The sequence below is a fragment of the Sceloporus occidentalis genome, unplaced genomic scaffold (assembly GCF_023333645.1).
Source record: "Sceloporus occidentalis isolate IW3139 unplaced genomic scaffold, rSceOcc1.0.p SCAF_48, whole genome shotgun sequence".
Taxonomy (NCBI): Eukaryota; Metazoa; Chordata; class Lepidosauria; order Squamata; family Phrynosomatidae; genus Sceloporus; species Sceloporus occidentalis.
Genome location: NW_028317028.1, coordinates 3119159 through 3142744, shown reverse-complemented (window position 1 = coordinate 3142744; position 23586 = coordinate 3119159). Strand labels below are relative to the sequence as shown.

At 38.7% G+C, this 23586-nt stretch overlaps 2 protein-coding genes across 2 annotated transcripts; both read left to right on the top strand.

The window, feature by feature from the left end:
- Positions 1-127: 127 nt before the first annotated feature.
- Positions 128-9396, top strand: LOC149289109 (arginine/serine-rich coiled-coil protein 2-like). Its single transcript, XM_089491022.1, has 10 exons — positions 128-133; positions 1266-1422; positions 1701-1744; positions 3995-4182; positions 4480-4611; positions 4739-4861; positions 5422-5501; positions 5715-5947; positions 6465-6554; positions 9216-9396. The coding sequence occupies exons 1-10, from the start codon at positions 128-130 to the stop codon at positions 9393-9395; spliced, it is 1233 nt and encodes a 410-aa protein (XP_089347148.1). The 3' UTR covers position 9396.
- Positions 9397-10695: 1299 nt separating this feature from the next.
- Positions 10696-20919, top strand: LOC149289108 (zinc finger CCHC domain-containing protein 8-like). Its single transcript, XM_089491021.1, has 14 exons — positions 10696-10870; positions 11349-11391; positions 12197-12268; positions 12571-12676; positions 12801-12875; positions 13296-13399; positions 14248-14313; positions 14700-14760; positions 15810-15946; positions 16140-16282; positions 16430-16551; positions 18733-18819; positions 19545-19668; positions 20078-20919. Exons 1-14 carry the CDS (start codon positions 10696-10698, stop codon positions 20917-20919), a joined length of 2157 nt encoding a protein of 718 aa, XP_089347147.1.
- The last annotated feature ends 2667 nt before the right edge of the window (positions 20920-23586 follow it).

Genomic DNA, 23586 nt, shown 5'->3' with positions numbered 1-23586 from the left:
CGTACGGGATCGCGAGCCCCACCCGCCGCGGTCTGTGGTTGTATCTTGTGTTTGTTTTAATTTGGTTTGTTCGCCTTTTTACAGAGGTGATCGGTAACAAGAGGGCCATTGTATACATCAGCAACTCATGGAGGTGAGTACTTACACTAGATTGTTATCACTAAGGACGGGGACGTTTGGAGGCCGCTGCGAGACATTCGGAAAATGGCGGCGGTGTCTCCGCCATTATCACAGTGGCCTGCATTAAACGATTTCCGTCTTCCATTCGGTGGACCCCGAGGCCTCCAGTTGATATCAGATTCAATCTCCCTATGCTGTGTTAATACATGACAGGGAAAGCAGATTGCGCGAGGGACACGGAGTGTTGCGTAGAGAATTAGTGACACTTTATACATAGTGACCAGCTCCCTAAACCGGAGCCATATTAACTCTCAGAAGGCAACAGCAGGGCCTGTTCTTTGTTACTGTCCCCTTTTCCACATTCTAGCTGAATATGAAGCCAAATAAAATAAACATACTTATGTATTTGCTAGTCAGTGTGTTGGGGTGAGGTACCCCTGGGCCGAATCAAGCGACTTTCCCCTCAGAGAAAGGTAGTGTTTTTCATTGTCATGAACTCGCTAAGGTTTTTTTTTCCCGAAGAATAAAAATTTAGCCTAAAAAGCGAGTTAAACACCCGTATATTTTTTCGCCGCAGGCCCGTACGCACGGTTTTACAGGGCAGACCTTCCTGTCGATAAGCGCTTGATATAATATCTGATTTTGGGTGTTTTCCTTTTTCCCAAACGCGCTTTACGAAGCCGATACGTTGTCGTTAAGTTTTTAGTATCTTTGGTAAATGTATCTACATCCTGAGAGCCTCCCAGCTTCTGCGTGCATCTGTCATGGCGTCTACGTATCAGAGCGGCAGACAGGTCTCAGTGACAGTGGCTATCCCTTTTACCTTTTATTGCTTTATATGGATGCTTCCTTTCCTGTCACTCAATTTTTGTTCCAAAAACGTGTTCGCTGTAATATTTTGGAAGGTTTTTGCCTGATTTTTTTTTTTTTGTTAATTTTGTTGTTCTTTTTGGTCAATTTCATTTTTGATTAACATCCTACTAGGCTAGATTTAAGTCCTTAATGACTTAAAAGCAGCGTTATTGTGTTAAGATAGATTAAGGTTTGATAAGCAGCTCACGTGACCACATGATTTATTTAACCCACTGGTGTACATGTCATATAATTGAGCTTTTTTTTTAATCTATTTTTTCTGCTTTATTTAGTCCAGCGATGCCGAACATGATGAGTGCTCCCCAGAGATGCTTTCACCTCATTTAGAAAAACCAATGGATCGTTGTGATTTATCAAAATCCCCCAGGACTTCAAAACATCATTATTCAAGATCACGCTCGCGTTCAAGGGAGCACAAACGAAAGACCGGTATGACTTATTTTCGATGCCTGTCACCTACGTTTTTAACTGTATTAAATTTATTGAAACTATCTGCTCTTTTGAGTTACGTTGAAACTTTTGAGTCACTTGTAGCAACTACATAACTTACGCGTTTCCTCTCCTTCAATCATCTACTTCGCTTCATCCTCACAAAGATTTCTCTATTCAATTGATTTGGCATGTTGTCAGTTCATCTTGAATATAATAATACCAGGAAGGCAGCATTTTAAATGACATACATCTATTTTTTTGTTCTCTCCCAATAGATTATGATGGGAAGAAACACAGGAGTCGGAGCAGAAGCAAAGAGGTAATTAGTGTTTTCTAGTGTATGGGTACCTTAAGCTAAATGTGTGTATGTGTATTCAGTTATGTTACTACATGGTAAGTACATACTTATAAAGGTCATTGGACCCTTGGCCATGATCTTTTAACGGTGCTTGACAATTGTTTCTGTGCTAGATTTGCAACATTTGTCATTTCAGCAGCATATATAAATCATTTTCTAGAGGTTTTTAGAAAAACAAATCTTTAATTTTTGAATATACTTTCTGTGGCGGCACTTTTTCCCCATGATTTATACGTTTAAGTATTTGCATGGGGAACTGTGACCATAATATTTTGCACCCACCTTACTTTTACAGTTTGTATGTGTGCCCCTTTTGCATCTTCCATTGACTGAATGTAGATGGTCTAATGAAGATGTTATTAATATTGCTTTCAGTCACTTGCTCCTCCGTGAGCTCACAGTTGCGTGGGACAGCAACATTGGCTAAATGGGGAAAGCTAATTTCATCTTGGCGTTTGTGGATTTTAATTTATTTTATTATCCCAATTGCTCAAGATGGTCCCGGCTCACTAATACAGATTTATAAAATGTGTTTGGTGATGAGTTGAAATAGGAAGCGTTTTACTTAAAACTGCTTATTTTGCTTAGACCACATGATAACATTTCTATAATAAATCATACTCAGCGTGCTAAAGCACGAAGAGACTGAACTGAAGACGCTGCAGACTCAGATAGCAAAAAAATAAGCCTACTTCATGATAAAGGTAACTATCAGTGGTTCAACGTCCTGTTTACCTTCTTAAATATATTACGTTAAACTGTCTTAAGGATGTTTTTTTTCTGTGACAATGGTTGCATGGACACAATTCTACAAAGCTGTTTGTGTTAAAGTACATGTGCCCCTTGGGGGGTACTTAACACACTGAAAACTATATCTCTACTGTGTTATTTAGTATATATTTTCCAGATTATTTGTTTATGTAATGATACATCACAGCACACCTTAACTGGCTTTAGCCCTGTTCTTTTTACAGTATTTACAGGGTCATCTCCCAAAGGCATAAAATTACATTCTTAACTAAACTTGTATTACCCGGGACGCCAAAATACAGAGCTGAGCCTGTCTAATGTAATAAGTACTCAGTCAACAACAAACCTCTCTTATGCAGAACGCTCCAGAGGTGGCCTGGGATTTGCTTCTGGATATGTTTTGAGTAGGTGGTGTACAGCATGGATATTGGCAAAGTGCATTTTAAAGGATTATAATATTTCTTCACTGAAAGACACTAGTTATTAAATATAAAGCAGTTGAAATAGAGCTTTAGACATGGTTTCCAAAACTAGCTTCTGTATGGATTTACTTTACAGATCTACGCCTGTCCAGTGGACCTGTAATATGCTTTTATACAGTAGCTGTATTTTTCTGTAATCACAGCACATTCTTTTTCAATGTATAGGAAACAGTTGGAATGTAGACAAATTAAAAAGAGAGCTCACTGCAAATACACCAAGCCTTTTCATGGGGGTAGGTGAGAAGTAACAAATCAAGAGTGCTTAAGGATGATGTACTCATAATTAATGTAACCAGGAACAGACGCGAAGGAGAAACTGAACAAAGAAACTGCCCTAAAACTGGCAATGCATTACACTTCTGGAGTGTAGTAGTGCATAAAAATGTGATGTAATGAAAAAGGGCACTTTTAGTTTATACTCCTTTGCTATACAAGTGTGTGTATCGCACTTCTAGAAGTCACATGGAGACTTTACTGCCTAAAATGAGAGGTTATCAAAAGGGCAGTTTAAGATGAGACTCCTTTGCCATAGCAAAGCAGTGTACAATAAGGTTACAAAAACATCTTCCGCCTTAAAGCAAATATGTCCATTGATGAGGTTATAGAAAGGTAAAGAAAATTACCACACGTAATCATAAAAATAGGGAATGGTGATATCTCACCAAACGTAGTTTCTTGCGTTCAGCACTTTTACGGGACTGGTAGTGCACTTTTAGTTAATGTATAAAGCACATCGGTGTCAGTGCCATACATGTATCTATAATGCAAGAGCCATGGGACTCTTATAAAATAGAAAGGGATACAGTACTCTGTACGGTGTTGGTTATTTTGGCCACATTGTGCCCAAATTTGAAAACTTGGTTCAAAATTCTAAGGTTACTTGTGTTACTTCACAAGATAGTATGTCGTCTTTTGACACCCATACTAACTCTCTTTGTTGCACTATTTTCCTGAAAGAACCAACTTCTTCTTAAAACAGGGAAGAAGACACGGGTCTAGAGATAAGTCATCCAAGAAACATAGGTCTGATGACCACATTGATAAAGAACATTCTGAAAAAATGAGGGAGAGACTCAGTTCATCTGAAAATGGGGAGGAGAGGCACCGGCGAAAAGAAAAGAAGTCATCCAAGGGGAGAAGTTATTCCAGATCTCGATCACGTGAAAGGTGTGTAGATATTCTTTTTCTTTTCATAGTTAAACTTTGGGATCGTCCCTTCTATGGCTATTTTTTTCTTCTTCTATCCCCGTATGTCATTGTGCTTTGAAAGACGTGGATATAATGTGAGCACCGCTTACGCTGTTGTTTTCTTGTGTGTAGTGTTATTATGGCACGATCTACAGCAGAGTAGATATCCCTTTTCTCCTTTTGGGGGTTTATTTTTTCCTTGCTCTATTACACTGTACGTTACCTGCCTTTAGTAGATGGCAAAAATGATTCATGAAGAATTATGCAATGTTATAGGCGTCATCGTAGTAAAAGCCGTGAGAAAAAAAGGTCACGTTCGAGGAGTAAGGAAAGGAGAAGACGCCCACGCACTCGTTCAAATTCCAGATCCAGACACCGGCATCGAAGCAAGAGCCGCAGCAGAAGCAGGTAAACGGCAGTTCTGTTCCTTTTATAAAAATAACGAGGAGAATAGATGAGCGCGTTTATTCTGCACCAGTGTGTGTGGCACACTTAGACTTTCCAGTCCTGACCGCTCCATACTGTCTTCTTTCAGAGAAAAAAAGAAAAGAATTGAAAAACCTCGACGACACAGTAGGAGTCTAAGCCGGTCGGCAAGTCCCCCGCTTTTCCGAGGCCGAAACACTGCAATGGATGCACAGGAAGCCCTAGCAAGACGGTAGATATCGTAGATGATTGTTGGTGGAGGAGGATATAAAGCCTACTTTTGTTTTCTTGGATTTACAATTTATAAATGTTAATGTAAAATAAGAATGCTCAGAAAACCTCTTGGCTTTAAGGATAGTCTAAAATACACTGATGTTCAGGCTCCCAAACTGGTTGCAAATACATTAAGGCTTATTCGCTAAACAGACAGTTGGCAGAAGTGTTTTGATCTCAACTCCCTCACTTCGCTATTCATTAAGGGCCAACATAGGGCAGGTTTTTCCTGTAAGATAGGCAGATCTGTCCCTGTAACTCATTATTCAACGTGCGAGAAGACTTTAAAGAAATCTCACTGATCCAGCTATGCTTCATACAGAAACAAACAAGCTCTTTCGGCATCATAACATCACAGGCTAAACCTTTATAATCTACAGTGACATCAAAACATTGGAACCACATCTCCTTTTAATGAATCTCCTTTAGGAATATTATATTTAAAAATGCTGGCAGGATATCGTTTAAGGAAATCCCAAATGTGATTTTTTTTTTTTCTTCATTTTATTATATTTCCAGATTGGAAAGAGCAAAAAAACTTCAGGAACAACGGGAAAAAGAAATGGTTGAAAAACAGAAACAGCAAGAAATTGCAGGAGGTAGAGTTGGATTTCTTTATTTGGAACGGCAGAATGAGAAAATACATTAGTTCTAACTGAGTAGAATGAATGTTTTCATGTAGTTTCCCACAGTATTCACATGAAGATTGCAATATTGTTAGTAAAAAAACAGTATTGTAAAAAAAAACTGCCAGCACACAAAATATCGTGTGTGTCCCGGAGTGTTCTAACTATTCGGTATTTTCCTTTTAGTGGCAACCGCAGGTGGTGGATCTGTCATCAATGTAGCAGCTTTATTGGCCTCAGGAACACAAGTAACTCCTCAGATTGCAATGGCAGCGCAGATGGCCGCACTGCAAGCCAAGGCTCTAGCAGAAACCGGTATCTCTGTTCCCAGCTATTACAATCCAACGGCTGTAAATCCAATGAGATTTGCAGAACAAGAAAAAAAACGAAAAATGCTTTGGCAAGGCAAAAAGGAAGGGGTATGTGTACAAAAACTTCTATTTTAGTGGTTTCATTAAACGCTTAACCTGCAGTTAAACGATAGGTTTATTCAGAATATTCCAAATTTGCTATAAGGCTTGCTGCAGGAGCTGTTAGTTTTCCTCTTGCACTTTTCTAAATCAAGATTGATATTTGTAAAATAGCATATTTAGGGAGTATCGTATGATTTTACCAATCTTCCAGAATTTTGGCTATATCAAGTAAGTATTGGGTTGTTTTAGAATGTGTTTATCCAAACTATGTAGATATTGGCATTTTGGCACATTGATTTGTTTTAGCTTTCAGACACTAATAAGAAATTAACTTAAGAGTAGAGAAAATTATTAGGTAAACGGGTTTGTAAAAGTCAGGGTTTGGTCGTTAACCTAGTAAAGTAAGGGTTTTTGGAACAGTCTGTAACTGTTAGAAAGCTTGGCTTAGGCACAGTTTATGGAAATACTTGTACACAATAACCATAATTTTGTTTTATAATATCCTTATCTTTTATCTCTGTAGGATAAATCTCAAACTGCAGAAATTTGGGAGAAGCTAAATTTTGGAAACAAGGACCAAAATGTTAAATTTAGGAAATTAATGGGCATAAAGGTGAGTAATTGATGTTGTTGTTCTGCTTTATATACAATATTAGTGAAAGCAATTGAAGTGTTTATGTTAATTCTCTAAATAGTGTGAAAGACAAAACTGAAGATTGTAAAATGTCCGGGAAGATGCATGATTCACCGTAGTTATCGACTTTTTTTTTCTTTTGCATAAATCTTTAGCAGAATGGAGATTAACCCCTTCGCGACCTTTGCCGGTTCAGGACCGTCATGACATGAAGGTCACTAAATGACCTTTGACGGTCCTGAACCGTCAAAAAGTAAAATAAGCTTAGAAAGTGATCAACGATCACTTTCTTCGCTTAAACGGCGTTACTGTAATGCCTCGATGTCGAGGCATTCAGCAAGGCCGAGATCGGCATCGGGGGCCATGTCTGGCCCCTCCCGGAGGCGTCAACAGCCGACATACATTGTATGGCAGCGGACGCCCGTTTTAAAAGCGTTTAGGAGGCGATCAACGATCGCCTCCTAAACTTAAATGGTGTCGCTGGAATGCCTCGATCAGGAGGCATCCAGCGACACCAAACACTTACCTCCGGGTGGGCTGTGACCGCTCCGGAGAGCGGTCACAGCCGCCGCTGCCGGTGATCTTCGCCATCAAGCAAGATGGCGGCGGCCCGGGAAATAAAACAATAAAGACGAAAAAGTTCGCTAGAGGGTCTCCAGACCCTCTAGAGAACTGGCTCCACTTGCTGGTTGAATACAGGTACTGCATTCAACCATGCAAGTCAATGGAGCCCAGCTTTCTAATCACTATGTGATTAGTAAAATATTCAAAAAAAATAAAAATAAATAAAAAATGGAAAAAAAAATTAAAAAAAAATGTGCTAACATTTAAAAATTATTATGCAGTGATGTCACTAGATGAACCATCCAGTACCAGAAAAATGTGTAAAAAAAAATATAAAAAAAGTATTAAAAAAATAAAATTAAAAAATAAAGTTTATTATTTTGAGCAAGTGCTAAAATTTCTCAAAAATCTCAACAAAGAGTTAAAAAAAAAAGCACTTCAAATACCCAAGGGGTGTCTAATATATAAAAAAAAATGGCTGATGGGGTAAATTGGAGTGGCCTAGCTCAAAGATAGGGCATAGGTACAGACTGACCAAAATGGAGAAAAAAAGCGCACTTCCCAAATGTGGCATTTTAAATCTGAAACAACCCGACAAACCCATGCATGTCGGGTATCACTGCACTCAGGAGATGTTCCTGAACACACATTGGGGTGTTGTTTGACAGTGGCATATACCAGGACCTGTATATCTATAACTAAAGTACAATTCGTGTGAAAAAAAAATAAAAAAAATTACTATTACAAAGTTTGACAAAGTGTAGTTCTATAATTGGTGCATGGAAAGGGTTAAAATAACAGCATTTGGAATACCCTGGGGTGTCTAGTTTTCAAAAATATATGGTTTGAATGGGTTAAATTGAGTTAACCGGCTTCAAAGATATTCCAAAGAGGAGAGGGAGGCACAATGACCAAATGACCACCTGAATTACGCATGCCCCAAAAGTAGCCTTTTACCAGCCAAACAATCTGACAAACCCATGCATGTGGGGTATCGCTGTACTCAGGAGATGTTGCTGAACACACATTGGGGTGTTGTTTGACAGTGACATATACCAGCACCTGTATATCTATAACTAAAGTACAATTTGTGTGGAAAAAAAATAAAAAAAATTACTATTACAAAGTTTGACAAAGTGTAGTTGTATAATTGGTGCATGGAAAGGGTTAAAATAACAGCATTTGGAATACCCTGGGGTGTCTAGTTTTCAAAAATATATGGTTTGAATGGGTTAAATTGAGTTAACCGGCTTCAAAGATGTTCCAAAGAGGAGATGGAGGCAGACTGACCAGATTTGTTAAAAAAGATTTGGAAATCATAAAACGCTGCTTGTACTTATTGCCCTATAACTTACAAAAAACAGCAAAAAAACATAAAAACATTGGGTATTTCTAAACTCAGGACAAGTAGTAGAATCTATTTAGCTAGTTTTTTTACTTGCTTTTTTAGGTGAGTAAAAGATTTTTCAAATAAAAGTCATAAAATGTGTTTTTTTTTCAATTTTTCACCATGTTTTTTTAATTTTTTTATAGTAAATAAGATGATACGATCAAAATAATGGTATCTGAAGAAAGCCCATCTTGTCCTGAAAAAAACAATATATAACTTATGTGGGTACACTAAATGGGTGAGGAGAAAATTACAGCTGAACACAAGCACCACAAAAGTGTCAAAACAGCCTCGGTCCCACAGGGTACAAAACGAAAAATGAGCCCGGTCCTTAAGGGGTTAAACTCTCCCCAGCCCCTTAACCAGAGATATGACAGAGGGTGCTGGCCATGATCATACAGCGGTTTTCAGTTGTATTTTGGTTTGGATAACACAGTTGATTTCATGAAGACAACCAGGGAATGTGATCCATTTTTATATCCCTCCTGTATCACAGAGATGACGGATTTATATTCGTTGCCATATTCATAGCACCTGATATATTATGCTAGATTGATTGATTCTACTGTAATTCTCCTTAAAGGTAAAACTGTTGAATGCTACAACACAGTTGCAAATGTTTCTGTGTAGTGTTTTTGTAATTGTTACTGCAAGGAGTTAAATATATATTTTTGTTCTTTCTGTAGAATGAAGAAGAGGCTGGTACCAGTAGAGCTGACCCCGAAAGTTTCAAAACCCTCAAGCAGCAAGAAGAAGTTTTTCGAAACCTTGATGCACAGTATGAAATGGCAAGATCGCAAACCCATACGCAAAGGGGGATGGGTCTGGGCTTCACATCGTCAATGCGAGGAATGGATACAGTGTGAAAACGGGACGGGGAGTTTTAAAACAGTCTTTACCACTCTGGACTTGTCAATAATTCATGTTCTTGTATTTAAAAAGCTGGACTTCTAGCTTGCATGGATGTTGCATTGACTTTAACTTATTGAAAGAACATTCATATTGTAAATATATCCGTGATTCTGGTGTTAGTGGCGATTATATCAGTTTTCATTACAGTTAAAATGTCAATAGGAAACTTATTTTAGTTAAGAACTTTCTACTTAACACAAATGTCCAATAGAAGGAGATACCAAGGTGTGTTCGTTGAGTTGTGTGTCCTGTCTTACTTGTTTGAACAGGTTTAATGTCCTCTCTAAAGAACTTTTGGAATGTCACATAAAAGAAACTGATCCAGAACATGCCCGGTTGTTAATAAAATTAGTTTATTCTGTTTATTAGTGTTTTAGATATGTGTATATTCTGGAATTATTAATTTTTTTTTAAACTCATGTGAAAGTCATCTTAATAACTGACATCTTAATGAAACCTGAGAGCCCAAACTCCAGGGGTTTATGGTAAGCTTTAGTGTATTATCTGTTACTAGAGAAATGGTATCATGTTTCTTCAAAGAAGCTGCAAGACAGAAGCAAAGATTTCCATATCATTTTGATATACCAAGAAAGATTTTATAGCCTCATTTCTGTACATAGGTTTGTTTTGCCGCGGCAAATTCTTGGTTAACCGTATTTGGTTAGCTTTTGCTACTTTATTACATATTGTAAATTGTTGTTGCAAACACATTCTATTGCTGATGGTGTGAATATATAACTCCATGCTCATAGAGTTCTGTACAATAAAACAATACATTGCTCATTCTATACAAACGTTGTCCATCTGTCTAACTATTTGTATGCATAAAATGTATCTGGTAAACACTAACCTATGGCCTTGTGCACAGGTAAGCAGAAATATAGGGGTGCTTCTGGTCCGCTGTCTGTCAGTACTCAGAAGTGGTGTTAGTGTGTTTTAGGAATAGTAAATACCATACAGTAAATACACATGACTGTTCAGGCCAAGATTGCGGATGGGTTTACTGAGTGCTGTGCGCTTCATAAGGACTTTAAAATTTTTTTTAAAAAAAGCTGATTTATTTTTCCTATTCCTTTAATATAGGTTAATGGGTCCTCTATGCAGAATTACAGAACGCCAGCATAGTGTTGGCCGGAATGTAAGGGCTTTTTGCCCACAGTCAAAATGGCGATTTAGATCGTTACGTCTTGGACGTTGCGGCTGCTCGTACCCTTGAAATCTCCGTCGTACGTTTCACCAACAGGAAGCTGGAAGATGGCGGAGGTGGATTTTGGGGGCAGTGAGCTGTTCGAGCAGTTGGATGAGGCTACACCAGCGCAGCCCGTTCACCTTCGCTTTGACGAGGCAACGGACAATGAAGAGGAGCCCAGCGGGATCCGGGAACAGCTCGCTCAATGCGAGGAGACGATAAACCAACTGAGAGCGGAGAATATCCTTTTATTGGCCATGAAACGAAACTGCTTTCAGGCTTTTGTCAAAGGGGTTTAGGGCCAACGCTTTCTGATCTCTGCTGCTACCCCCTGATAACGAAAACCATACCGCAATCGTATGTTTCTAAATAACCGATTCGTTAAAATCGCGCTTCAAAAAACGTGACCAATCGCAGAGCGGCTGATAGTTGTAGGCATAGGATTACAGCCCAATAGTAGCCGGTTACGTTAGTTTGCACGGATCCTGTACGATACATGTGCTGCTTCCCCTTAAACACTCCCATTTCACTGTAAACACAGTCCATTAATCCTGTGAGCAGCGCTCTATTCCGACTCCCACTATGCAGCAGCGCTCTATTCCGACTCCCACTATGCAGCAGCGCTCTATTCCGACTCCCACTATGCAGCAGCGCTCTATTCCGACTCCCACCATGCTGCGTTATATGCAAGATTAGATTTCCCTAACAAAATGTGAACATGATGAGCTAAGAAGAAAGCTGTCCATACTGAGCAGACCAAGGTATACAGCCATTTTTTTTTTACATTGTACAGACTCAGTACTTAATGGGTCCTTGATCTAGTTTAGCTTCATGATAGGCGTATGCCAATCCCATCAATGCTTAAATCTCCTTACTGTGTTGACATCTACCATTTCTGCTGGAAAGCTGTTCCACTAATCTACCACCCCTATGTTCCCCACCCACATTCCCTACCTCTATTTGGAAAACTTTGATAATACACATTCTTAATTCCAAAGTATATTATCTCTGTGATAAGTGCTGTTGCGTACAGGAACAAGAGGTCTAATGTGCCTTATTGCACAATGGACCTGTTTGGAGGATCTACTATAAAGTCCCCAAACGGCCCCATGGCTGGGTCTGATGCCTAATTGGTATTTGGCTTTGCTCACCAGCATGTATTGTGATGCGATCAACCTCCTGAAGTTATCTGGTGGATACAATGTATTTAGTGGATTCATTTGAAGGTCTGGCATACCCCTGCTGGGTAACATACAGTAAGATAGGACAGCTTACCCACAATTACATATGTTATAATACGTTAATTCATTGTTGGCTCTTAAATGGATTGTTTTAACAGTCTATACACATTACAGTTTCTTACATATACATATATATATATGTGTGTGTGTGTATATATATATATATATATATATATATATATATATATATATATATATATATATATATATATATAAAAATTAGTTTGTTATAGTCTCTCTCTTCTATAGGAAACGCAGCCTTTAATTTCTTTTGTAAATAAAATAGTACCGTGCTCCTGAATTTGCCATTTTTTTCCCCTTTTAGCGGTCTGTCTTTGGATGATAAATTAAATGGGCCTTTGTTGCAGATCTTATTCATGAACCACGTGGTTTCCAAGTAAGTTTCTATTATAACCGCCTCTTACAAGCATTGGCACCTTATTACATGGTATAATGAAACATTTTAGTTTCATATATATATATATATATATATATATATATATATATATGTGTGTGTGTGTATATATATGTGTGTGTGTGTTTAATTTTACATCTAGCAGGTGGTTCACTACCCCTTATTCCTGGCTGCCATTAATTTAAATGTATGGACTGAATCATATTGTGTGGTTTATGATCGTGTACTAAATATTTCCAAAAGAAACATGCCGGAGAAATAATTTGTGTTCATGTTTTACACAGGCAATACCATCAAGAAATTGAAGATTTTATAACACATTTAACTCAAAAGTATGAAGAGCATCAAAAATCAAATCCAGAGAAAACTTCATTTAATCTTAAACCCCAGGTAATGTCTCGGTTTTGAAAGGACGGTTAATGAATCATTAATGCTAACATAAGAGAACGTTGTTGGTGTTGAAATTACAGATTTTTAATTTTTATTTTTTTTTATTTTTTTTTCTGTCTTTTAGCCATCTAGTATTCTACTAGAAGAAAATGGTTGCTCCAGTGTGGATACAATTAAGAAAATAAAAGATGCCTTCAGTGTGAGTTTTGCTTTTAAGAAGAATATTTTGTTTGATGAATACTGGCATGTAACAAGGGGGAAAATGTATGCTTTTGGTTTTGTGTGGTTGCTCTCTTTGCTTTTTAAATGCATCACATAACGCAAACAGACCTGGCCTGTCGGAGAAGAAATGGTTTCTGCACCCCTATCCCAGTCTAAAAATACAAAATGTTTGTGCTGTCCCTTTGCAGAATTACTGCATGTGATTGCTTCACATAGTGCAGGGGTTCTCAAACTGCGGCCCTCCAGCTGCTGCAGGACTACATCTCCCATAATGCTCCTTCCGCTAAGGGGCTGGCTGAGGAGTATGGGATATATAGTCCTGCAGCAGCTGGAGGGCCGCAGTTTTAGAACCCCTGACATAGTGCATAGCAGATGGTAAAATTCTTGTGTTTTGCAGGTTGTCGGCAGTGTCCTGTATTTTACCAATTTTTGTCTGGATAAGCTTGGTCAGCCGTTATTAAATGAAAACCCCCAGATGACAGAAGGATGGGAAATCCCAAAGTATCCTAAAAAAAATAAACTTCAGTTACAGCTTTTCAGTGGTAACTTTATATTTTTGTGTTTTGTACCAAAACAGTAGAATTGCCATATTTTTTTTTCATTGTCCCATAATTCTGCTTAGCATATTCTTTGCCAGAGGGGGCTTGCAGTATAGCTGGCACCGTTGATCACACAAACACTAATAAGTCAAAAATGAGCAAATTTGGGGCCTTTTCTGGAACATGGGGCCTCCGTACCTACGTGATGTCACATGCTACCTTGTGTGACACGTCATTGCTGCAGTGTTCTGAGCACATGGGGGGACTCCGAAGAGTGAGTCTCAGCATCATGTGTGTATTAGTGTTAAAGTTATAGATCCACTTTCAAAAAGAAAAAGTAATAATAATAAAAATAAAAAAAAAAGCTTAAAGCATTAGGTATTATTTACATACTCAATGCTTTAATAAAGGCAAGTGGGAGTCCCCCTTTAGGAAGCTACTTCAAAAACAGTACACATACCCCCAAAATACATATCAATAGAAGAAAACTATAAGTATGTTCTAAAGTACTCTCGTGTAATCTATATGATGAATAAAGCCTCTTGCCAAGTACTAGAGCCTTGCCTCCCTCCGCTGCATGCCTTCTGATCATTGCTGTGTATGTCTCTCTTCACCTTCTACCCCATCCCGATATCAAATCTATTTTTCCAGTAGCTCATTCTTTGGATGTTCTCTGTCCCATCCTTAATGATCTAATGAGTTTGTTTTCATCAGTTAAGTATTTAATATTCTCTGGCTTTCATTGCTGCATTTTTTTGTATGAATATATTTTCAATATTCTTTAAGAGCCCTTAATATATTCCAATAAAGATACCAGCAAGTTTTTACTCAGATTGTCTCTCTTGATGGGCAAGAAGTACAAGTCAAGGCAAAAAGGTTTGTAAATTGCTCCCCCCCCCCGAACTAGCCTGATGTTTAATTTGATTTTAAAAATGTGGAAAAAAAATGTGCACAGTGATATGGAGACTGACTGTACGAGTGCATTCTTCTTTTAAAATACTTTAAGTTGAAATTCTCCTGTTTAAATGTAAAGGGTTTACGAGGAGTAAATAAAGAACCAAAATACCAAAAATGTACGCTTGTAGCCGGTATGAGATCAATCGGTCAGAAGTCTAAGAATCTGTGATGTTAATCTTAGTGGACAATTTTGCCATTTGGTATTTTTAATGCAGTAGGAAGCTGCTTCTGATGATACATATTATAAATATACGTTTTCCATACCTTTAGCTTTTAATGCAACTCCGTTTTGTTTTGTTGATTAGACCAAAACCATGCTGCTTCAATTGTGGTTCAGAGGATCATCAGATGAGGGACTGCTCAAAAGTAAGGGATATCATCCTACTTCTCAATAATGTTGATGGTGCTTACAATGTATGGTAACGGGACCCTATTCGATTTGGAGAATTCAACTTCCAATGGATTAAAATGCTTGAATAGCAAATGAGCAAATAGCAAATGTCCCAGCAAAAAGGCTTCTAGTTCCAAACCGTAAAGATAAAGTAAATGCCGCTGTGGACTGTTAGGATTGGCAGATTGCACGCACTATACGTTTGAACCTCTGAAGCATCTTGAAAATCTGACATTTTTCTTTAGCCAAATAAGTCACATTTAAGCTGTTTATTATCCACATACTGGAAAGCTTGGGGTTTATAGTAAATAAAAGTCGGCATAACATTAACTTGTTTTATACAACAGATACTGCAGCGGAATCATTTTGCAGATATTTCAGTGTTTAGCAAATGAAACCAAAAGATTTATCAATATTACTGGAGTGTTTAGTCAAAGGTGATGCATTTTATCAGGGGCTGTGCTTTCCATTCAAGAACAGATTTCTGATCTCTTAAAGGCGTGTGCCTTTACGTTTATTTCGGCATTGGCCCTATAAACAGTATTGCCTTCAACTAAAGCAGGCATGTCCAAAGTCTGGCCCGAGGGCCAATTGCGGCCCGCGTTCCGGACTGATAAGGCCCCACAGATAAGTTGCCCAAATATAGATCTGGGTTTTTTTTTATATTAAAGGCAGAGTGATTTAACACCTGTTTAGATTTGTCATCCAAGGCACAAAATGAAAAGTATGCCGTTTTCAATAAACTTTGCATAAAATAGTTAATTTGCATTTAATTTTAATGGTTCAAAGAATGTCAGGCAAAATGGTCGGCCCTCGCACATGTGCACTTCATCAAATCTGGCACTCTTCGAAAAAAGTTTGGACATGCCTGAACTAAAGGCTCCATCTTCACTTGGACCAATCGGACTATATGCATCTTCCTTAGAAAGATACCTCTGGCTTTAGGTGTTTAACCTGGTTTAGTGAATAAATCCTTAAGCGTGTTCTTAACTTGCACAATAAGTAATAACTGATGATTTTTCAGCCACGCGATCTTGCCCACATCAACATGAAGAGAAAAGAGTTCATGGATGCATGCGGAGACTCTGGCAGCCAGAACCAACAGCAGCGGTATCATGCTGATGAGGAGAGGTTTGGGAAATATAAACCTGGAGTCATTAGGTAAATATTTATCTTTAATTCATCAGCACTTGTTGAGTTATATGTTAATGAATGTACAGCTTAAGTTTAGTTTGGGGGGGTTTATATGAAAAAACCTTATTTCCATTTGTGTTCTTAAACAGTTCTTTATGGTTTGATCTGTAAATGGAGGTGCTGATGGCACACATGTGAGTTAATGCCCTATGTATTTTAGTGATGAACTTCGAGAGGCCCTTGGTATATCTGAGAGCTGCCTGCCCCCGTTTATATATCGGATGCGTCAGTTAGGTTACCCTCCAGGATGGCTAAAGGAATCCGAAATGGAGCATTCTGGGATTTCCCTTTACGATGGAAAAGGTATTTTCTTTTTATTCTTTTTTTTTTTGGTTGTATGAGTCTTCAATATACTTTGTTGTTCTTTGCTTTTTTTATTTACACGAGCATTAAGTCCCCCTTGTTGTGTACGATTCGTAGATCAATGTATATCATCTTTCCTTTCTGTAGGCTGTAGTGATGGCGAGTTAGAGGACGGAGAGTCTCAAAGAAATAAACATCTGTCTTATGATGTCTCTAAATTAATTAGCTACCCTGGTTTTAATACACCTGCTCCTCACTGGATGGCTGATGTAAGTTTTTGTTTTTTCTACATGTTGTGCTGTTCTGAGATGCCGCTTAGGTTTGCAATAGTTTCACTGCTATGAAGGCATTATTTAAAAAAATAAATCAAAAAACAGCTTGCTGCGTTGTCGCTCTCTGGAGTGATCACAAGTGCTATATTGAAAGGCAGTGAATTGGTGGCCCCTTTCTGCTTTCAGAGAAAAAGGTTCAATAGGGTCTGTCCATTGATTTTAAAAACAGACCTCAGTGATCTAACTATGACATCAAAGGGGGAACCATCCAGCTCCAACAAAATGTCAAAAAATAGGTGCCCAAACACCTCGTGCCCTTCCTGCTAGAACTATTTATTTTTTTATTATAAACATACTACTTGCCCCCAAAGTACGAACATTAAAAAAAAAAAAAAAGTCGAATGTTAGTCATTTTAACAACCAAATTAAGAAGCAATATGCAACTTGTATTTATTGCCCTATGACACACACATTGGGCATTTCTAAACTCTATTAGATATTAGAATTTATCAGGTTTTTCATTATTTTTGTAGAGGAGTAACTTTTTTTTTTGTTTGTTTCTTTCTTTCTTAAAATTTTCACCATTCTTTATTTTTTAATACCATTATTTTTATCATATCATAAAATGTATCTCAAAGTCCTTGTCCTCCAAAAAAAACAATATACCGTATTTGCTCGATTATAAGACAAGGTTTTTTCCAGAGCAAATGCTTCTAATCAGACCTCAAAAAATGTCCGCTGGGGCCAGGCTGCTTACCGGGCTTTGGTCGCGAGCAGCGTCTCTGCTTCTAGCAGCAGGAGAACAGGAAGCTAGCACAATCCTCACATAACTCTACCTCCCCCCTCCTTCCTCTGGGGGCGGGGCCAGAGAAGTTGCTCGCACAGCCGGGCCCCTGCAGAAGTCTGCGAGTGGGAGATCTGCAGTTCAGGTAAGGGAGTGGGGGAGGGTTTTTGGGTAAGTATGTGTGATTAATGGAATGAATGAGTATTTAAATGTTTGTGAATGAGTGTGTGTGATAGCATGGATGTGTAAGGGGGGTGGGGGTTGTAGTATGGCATAGGGAGGCTGTAATCACACTACTATCATCCCCAGGTTCCAGCATGTACTGGCTGCCTTGGCTTGATAGGAGTGTGATTGCTGTTAGCAGTTATAACTGCTATCTCCAGAAATGCATTTTAACCCCCTATATGCCACTCAGCCCCATGATATGCCTTTTAACCCCCTATATGCCAGAGTGGCATATAGGGGTATAAGGCATATCATGGGGCAGAGGGGCATATAGGGGGTTAAAAGGCACATCATGGGGCAGAGTGGCAAATAAGGGGGTATAAGGCATTTCTGGGGGCAGATTGGCAAGCCTGGGGGCAGATGTGCATAACTGAGGGGGGGGGGGGTTGGTTGGCAAATAAAAGGAAATTTAAAAAAATATATTCTCAATCATAGCTTTTATTAAATATGAAAAAATTGTTTACATGAATTAATATTTACTAGTAAACATTTTTTCCTATAGGGTAGTCTTATATTCAGGCATTTTGTTTTTTTCCTAAATTAATATTTTGATTTTGGGGGGTTGTCTTATAATTGAGCAAATACGGTATATAGTGTGGGTACAGTTAATGGGTACAATAAAATGACAAACACACACACTGTAGAAAGCATACAAAATTTGAAAAACAGCCAAACGGTCATGAAGAGGTTAATATGAACGGGATTTCCAGGTTTGTTTCTAAGTAAGATTACACTCACTGGGGTCTGTTGACTAAAGGGGGGCACTCTGGTTCAAATTCCTCCCCTATACATTTTGACGGTCCAAACAAAGAGAGCTTTGACTCTGTATAGCGTATAAAGAAATCTCATAGATTGAAATACTGTAATTTCTTTTCGCCCATTAAATTATGCATTAAGCAGGGCCATCTCATCCCATCTTGGTGGAGAAGCCTGCTAGTGTTGGCCCTTCGTAATGAATAGTGAAGTGGCGACAATAACTCATGGAAACTCCCCTGACGGCCCTCTAGTGCCAGAAGCCCATTGACTTACGGCTTGTACGGCCATCCCATTGAGCTGTCTCTACAAATGGAGGAGCTAGCCCTGCACTGTGGGCGCTGTGCTATATCCACTATAATGGATTGTAAAATTCTGAAACATTTTGCGCTATTCACACATGTTCACGTTTTCAGGACTGGCAAAGTTTTGGCTCGATCCCTATGCAGCCGGCTCATCACAAAGAGGCTTTTGCAAAGTACCTGACACACAACTTTTCTGCAGTAAGTAATTATTGAGCACTAAATTAAATGCATACTACTGTCATATTTATATCCTTGTGTTATCATCCTATGGCTGCAAGGACTACGTATGTAACAAAAATCATCAAGTAGTATCGTGTATTTGTTTCATGTCAATGCTGCCCCTGATCCTATGCTTCTTGAGAAGTTGTTTTTTGCAGCATGGAAGCATCTCCGAGATCAGAACAGAGCACACGACTTTGCCACGTGTGCACATTCTAGACCTGGCTAAATGATTTAGCCACAAATGGCATCACGTACTGGCGAGTTGTGCACTGTTGAAAAAATATCTATTTGTGAGAATAAATCCGGCTTCGTGTATATCGGCACAGGCTGGTACTGCCCCATAGTGCTACCCCACTAGGCTTGGTTTGTTCTTGGCACAAAATGCTAGGTACTCCACTGACAATAAAAATATACTACATGCAGGAAAAAAATTCTTGAATAATTTTTTGGAATGTTTTCCGTATTCCTTTTAAGAGTTCAGCACAAAGACCCTATATTTCATAGATGATCATATTTAAAGCTGTAATCCTGTAATTAATGTTGGCTAAAATTCATTAAAACATGACTTTTATAAATAAATAAAAACTTTCTGTATCTTAACCAGGATTTGTTTACTCTGTCTGTTTGTAATATTGATGCTGATGTACAAACATGAAATGCAACGCCAACTCGTAGTGACGCTTTTCTTCTTTTTCGTTTAGGAAAGCCGAAATAGTAACCACAAAAGAGAATCTTCCTCTCGGACTGGGTCCTCAAGAAGAAAAAAGGCAAAGAGTTCTGGAAATCGCACAGAAGAATCCCCAGTGGATATGGATGTAGAGTCAGGTAGTTGTGTTTTTAACGTGAAGTCACTTTCCCCAAATCCTAGACACTAAATAAACTCGCACAATATTGTTTTTACTTTTTTAGAAACCCACCTTATACATATATCAGTGTACTAAACATCCAGTTCTCACAGTTTTGTGTGATTATTCTGCATTAAGTTTTCTCTTTGTACCTTACAAAAGATGCCCAAGTCAACAACTATCATCAACTTAAGGACTGGAAATTGATTAGTTCATGTTGTCCCCCACGTAAACATTTAAGTACCTCAAACCTACAGTGATTGAAATAAAGCAAATGCTATAGCTGGCTAAAAACTGTTATAGGGACAGTGGTCACAACAATAATACCACATCTTTTGTTTTCTCCTTGTGAGATTTCTGCAAATAATGTTTTATTTTTTTTTTTACAGATGTGGACATGAGCTATGGCTCTCCTCCTCACAAAGGTTTCAAGTTTCAGCCCCCTCTTCCACCTGGATCTCCATCATTTGGTACTCCACCCCCTTTGCCACGTGGAACACCGCCATCTACACCACCCAACTTTATTCCGCCCCCTCCACCAACACCTACTCCACCGCCTCTTCCTAAAGGCACACCTCCACCCACCCCCACAGGAGCTTCTCCAATGGCTCAGGGCAGGGGTGGCTGTAGTACACAGCCGCAAGTGGTGGACTCCATGGACGAAGACACATTGACTCTAGAAGAGCTGGAAGAGCAACAACGTTTAATATGGGCGGCTCTTGAAAATGCTGAGAGCGCAAACAGCGATTCAGATGTCCACACACCATTAACTGTAAATTCTGCCCCATCTTCTCCTACTAGGACTGAGTTAGAACATGTCACAGAGGGCGAGGGTAGCATTCAAAAGCCTGGTAGAAGTTCTGATGCTTTTCTGGAGGCTATTGCAGAAAAACCTGATGACAAAAGCACTCCATTAACACCTGAAGATGATGATGATGATGATGAGCCATCAAAGAAAGACAATAACATTGACTGCAAAGTCATAGAGGGCAAAGGATCAACAGTAAGTATTAACAAGGAGGGATCAGAATTTAACGAAGAGCCAACAGAAGAGGAAGCCTGCTCTGTCCCATCCACCCCTAACTCAGGCATTCCAGATATGAGCAAGTTTGCTGCAGGGATCACACCGTTTGAATACGATAATATGGCTGAGTCAACTGGTGTGTACTTGCGACTTAGAAATGTGCTGAAGAACTCCCCTAGAAACCAACAGAGAGGCAAAAATATTTAGAAACGTTTCCACGCATATGGTGGTTGCAAGGGGAAGTTATCTTTTTTTATTACTTTTTTATTTCTAGTATGTATTCTGTTTTCATTTAGGTTAATGTAATGCCTCAAAACACAGAAAACGAATCAAATCTGCTGTAAAAGACAAAAAAAACCTACAAATATAATGATGGCATATATTCTTTGATTTTTCTGCCTCTAACCACCTAATTTATTTAATGTGGCCTGCCCTACAAAAAATGTTAGAATGACCAGACTGGCTTCAGGTAAAGTATAACATTTTGGTTATACACGGAGCTGGTGGAATAGCTAGCGTCTTCTCAATCGTACATTTGCAAGCTTATCGCCTAGCACGATGTATAAGGGTTTTTAATTTTTTTTTTATTATATACTCCATATTGGCAAAGATGTGTGCTTTAAGTGGAGATGTCAGAGAATGTAAATGCAGGGTAACCTCTTCTGGGCATTTCATTCATAAACCCCTTTGCAGTTTTAAGTTTTCTGTAATTTAGTAGGGCGGAATTTATTTTCTTTTTAACCTGTCTTTTTTCTTTGTAAATTTATTTTGAGTTTTGTCTTCTGACCCATGCCATGAAACGGATTAATATATTCAGTGTTTTTAACAGTCAGACTTTTACTCTGGTTTCAGACTGTCAGAGCATATTAACAATTCAGTGTTATTGTCACTGTTAAAGATATTTTTATACCCAAGTTTTCAGCCAGCTTTTCCGTTTTTAATGTCACTTCCACCCTTTTCTAAGATCATTCTCATGAACTTGCTGTACTGATATTTTGCCCTTTGTGTACAGAGGTTTAATAAATGAGATTTATTATGAATGCGTGTCTTGTTGACTTTATACAAAACATTTGGTTGGGTAAGAATTCATTAATATACCTAAGGTTAAAGAACATTTTAAGTAACACGGTACAATGAATACTTATATGAAAAATCTTCACTCAAGTTTTTTTTGTTTTCCTTGATGTGGGGGATGGTTCTACAAACATAGCTGTGTTTGGTAGTACAAATATCCACGAATGATGTAAATGCTTTAAAACCAAAAAATGCCATCTTTTCTTTTTGTCACTTAAAGTTTATTGGGTTTACAATAAAGATATACAGTAAATTTCAAATCCAACATTGTGAACAGGCAACAAAAGTACATACAATACAAAAAATAAATAAAACAAACAAAAAAAAAAACACCGTTCAACACTGATGGCCAATAAGAGTGAACAGACAACATATAAGAGTTGCAAGGACAGTGGAAAATTGAAAGACAAAACAAAGGAGAAGGGGCAAACCCATAAAAAAAAAAAAACAGGACGTGAGCCCACAGCGGGTGCAGAGAACCTACCAAACAGCAGTGGCCTTCCTGTATACTTTTTTTTGTTTGTTTTGTTTTTTTTAAACAGTGGATTGGGCTTGCCAATACTTTGGGTGCATAATAAGACTTCAGATTGTGTACCATGTAGTGTCTGAGGCTGATCCATGAGTGAAATAAAATGACAATGCACAAAATATAAAAATGCCAGATTTAAGTAGCAACATATTTAACTGAAGAGATAAGTACAATAGCAATGTTCCATATACAGCATCTCTAGGATATTCCATAATTTGATACTCTACTGCTAATTATTTGTGTTCTGGGATGGTGGTAGAGATGTCTGCTTATACGTTGGAAACACACCACTCTTAAGCATTTCCTCTTTAATTTCAAAAACAGGTTTGCAAAATGAAAATCTTCTACAAGCTTTAAATCCACAGCAAATAAAAAATCAATATGGTGTAATGAATGAAGGTTCTGATCGTCTATACAAAATTCACAAAAATATAATACTCAACGGTATTAGGTACTTGTGAGGAGAGTTTGAAGAATACTGTAATGGCAAATAACCATTACGTTATTTATTTAGGCCCTTCTTGAACTAGCAGACATTGTTGCGTCTGGCTAAAGCAAGCCTTCCAGACAACAGTCCAGTGACACTTTTTACTTTTACAGATCCTTAACTGCAAAAAAAGATTGTTCTAACTTGCCACCTACAGACTAGTAGATTGTAAAAGCAGGTTGTTAATGTGTGTTTCTTTTATTGACTTTATTTTTATGGGACCCAAGTCATTGTGTTTCACAGGGTCTGGATTTTAATACACTATTACCTATACAATGTCATACATACGTTCAATATTGACCGCCAGGCCCTGACTGGCCATCGGGCAAACCGGGCATTTGCCCGGTGGGCCGGGCCGGATTGACTTAGGGGCTGATGGAGCTGCAGCTCCAGGCCCCTACCTTAAAATAGGCCCAGTCAGGACCGAACTGACTGGGCCTCTACGGCCGCATTAACGCAGGGCATAAGGGGCACCTGCCCCTTAAGCCCGCCGCAACTGCGAGCGGGTCCGCCACTCTAAGGGGTCAGGAAGCCCCCACCAGGGCCGGCCTTACGGGTGTGCGGCCGTACAGGGTTTAACTTAAAACATCGGGGTTTGTTTTTTTTTACTTTATTTAACATCCTCCATGTTAAATAAAGTTTTTGTTAACTTTATTTAACATGGAGGATGTTAAATAAAGTTAAAAAACCCCCCCCGATGTTTTAATGTAAGCCCTGTGCGGCCGCAGACCCCTAAGGCCGGCCCTGGTGGGGGCTTCCCGGCTCCTTAGAGTGGCGGACCCGG

Excerpts from the sequence above, each read along its gene's own strand:
- LOC149289109 (XM_089491022.1), top strand. Across the intron at positions 4,612-4,738 it reads AAGAGCCGCAGCAGAAGCAG|AGAAAAAAAGAAAAGAATTG; the intron begins GTAAACGGCAGT and ends GTCTTCTTTCAG. Across the intron at positions 5,502-5,714 it reads ACAGCAAGAAATTGCAGGAG|TGGCAACCGCAGGTGGTGGA; the intron begins GTAGAGTTGGAT and ends TTTTCCTTTTAG.
- LOC149289108 (XM_089491021.1), top strand. The coding sequence starts at position 10,696 with ATGGCGGAGGTGGATTTTGGGGGCAGTGAGCTGTTCGAGCAGTTGGAT. Across the intron at positions 12,269-12,570 it reads ATGAACCACGTGGTTTCCAA|GCAATACCATCAAGAAATTG; the intron begins GTAAGTTTCTAT and ends TGTTTTACACAG. Across the intron at positions 13,400-14,247 it reads GAAGGATGGGAAATCCCAAA|ATACCAGCAAGTTTTTACTC; the intron begins GTATCCTAAAAA and ends ATTCCAATAAAG.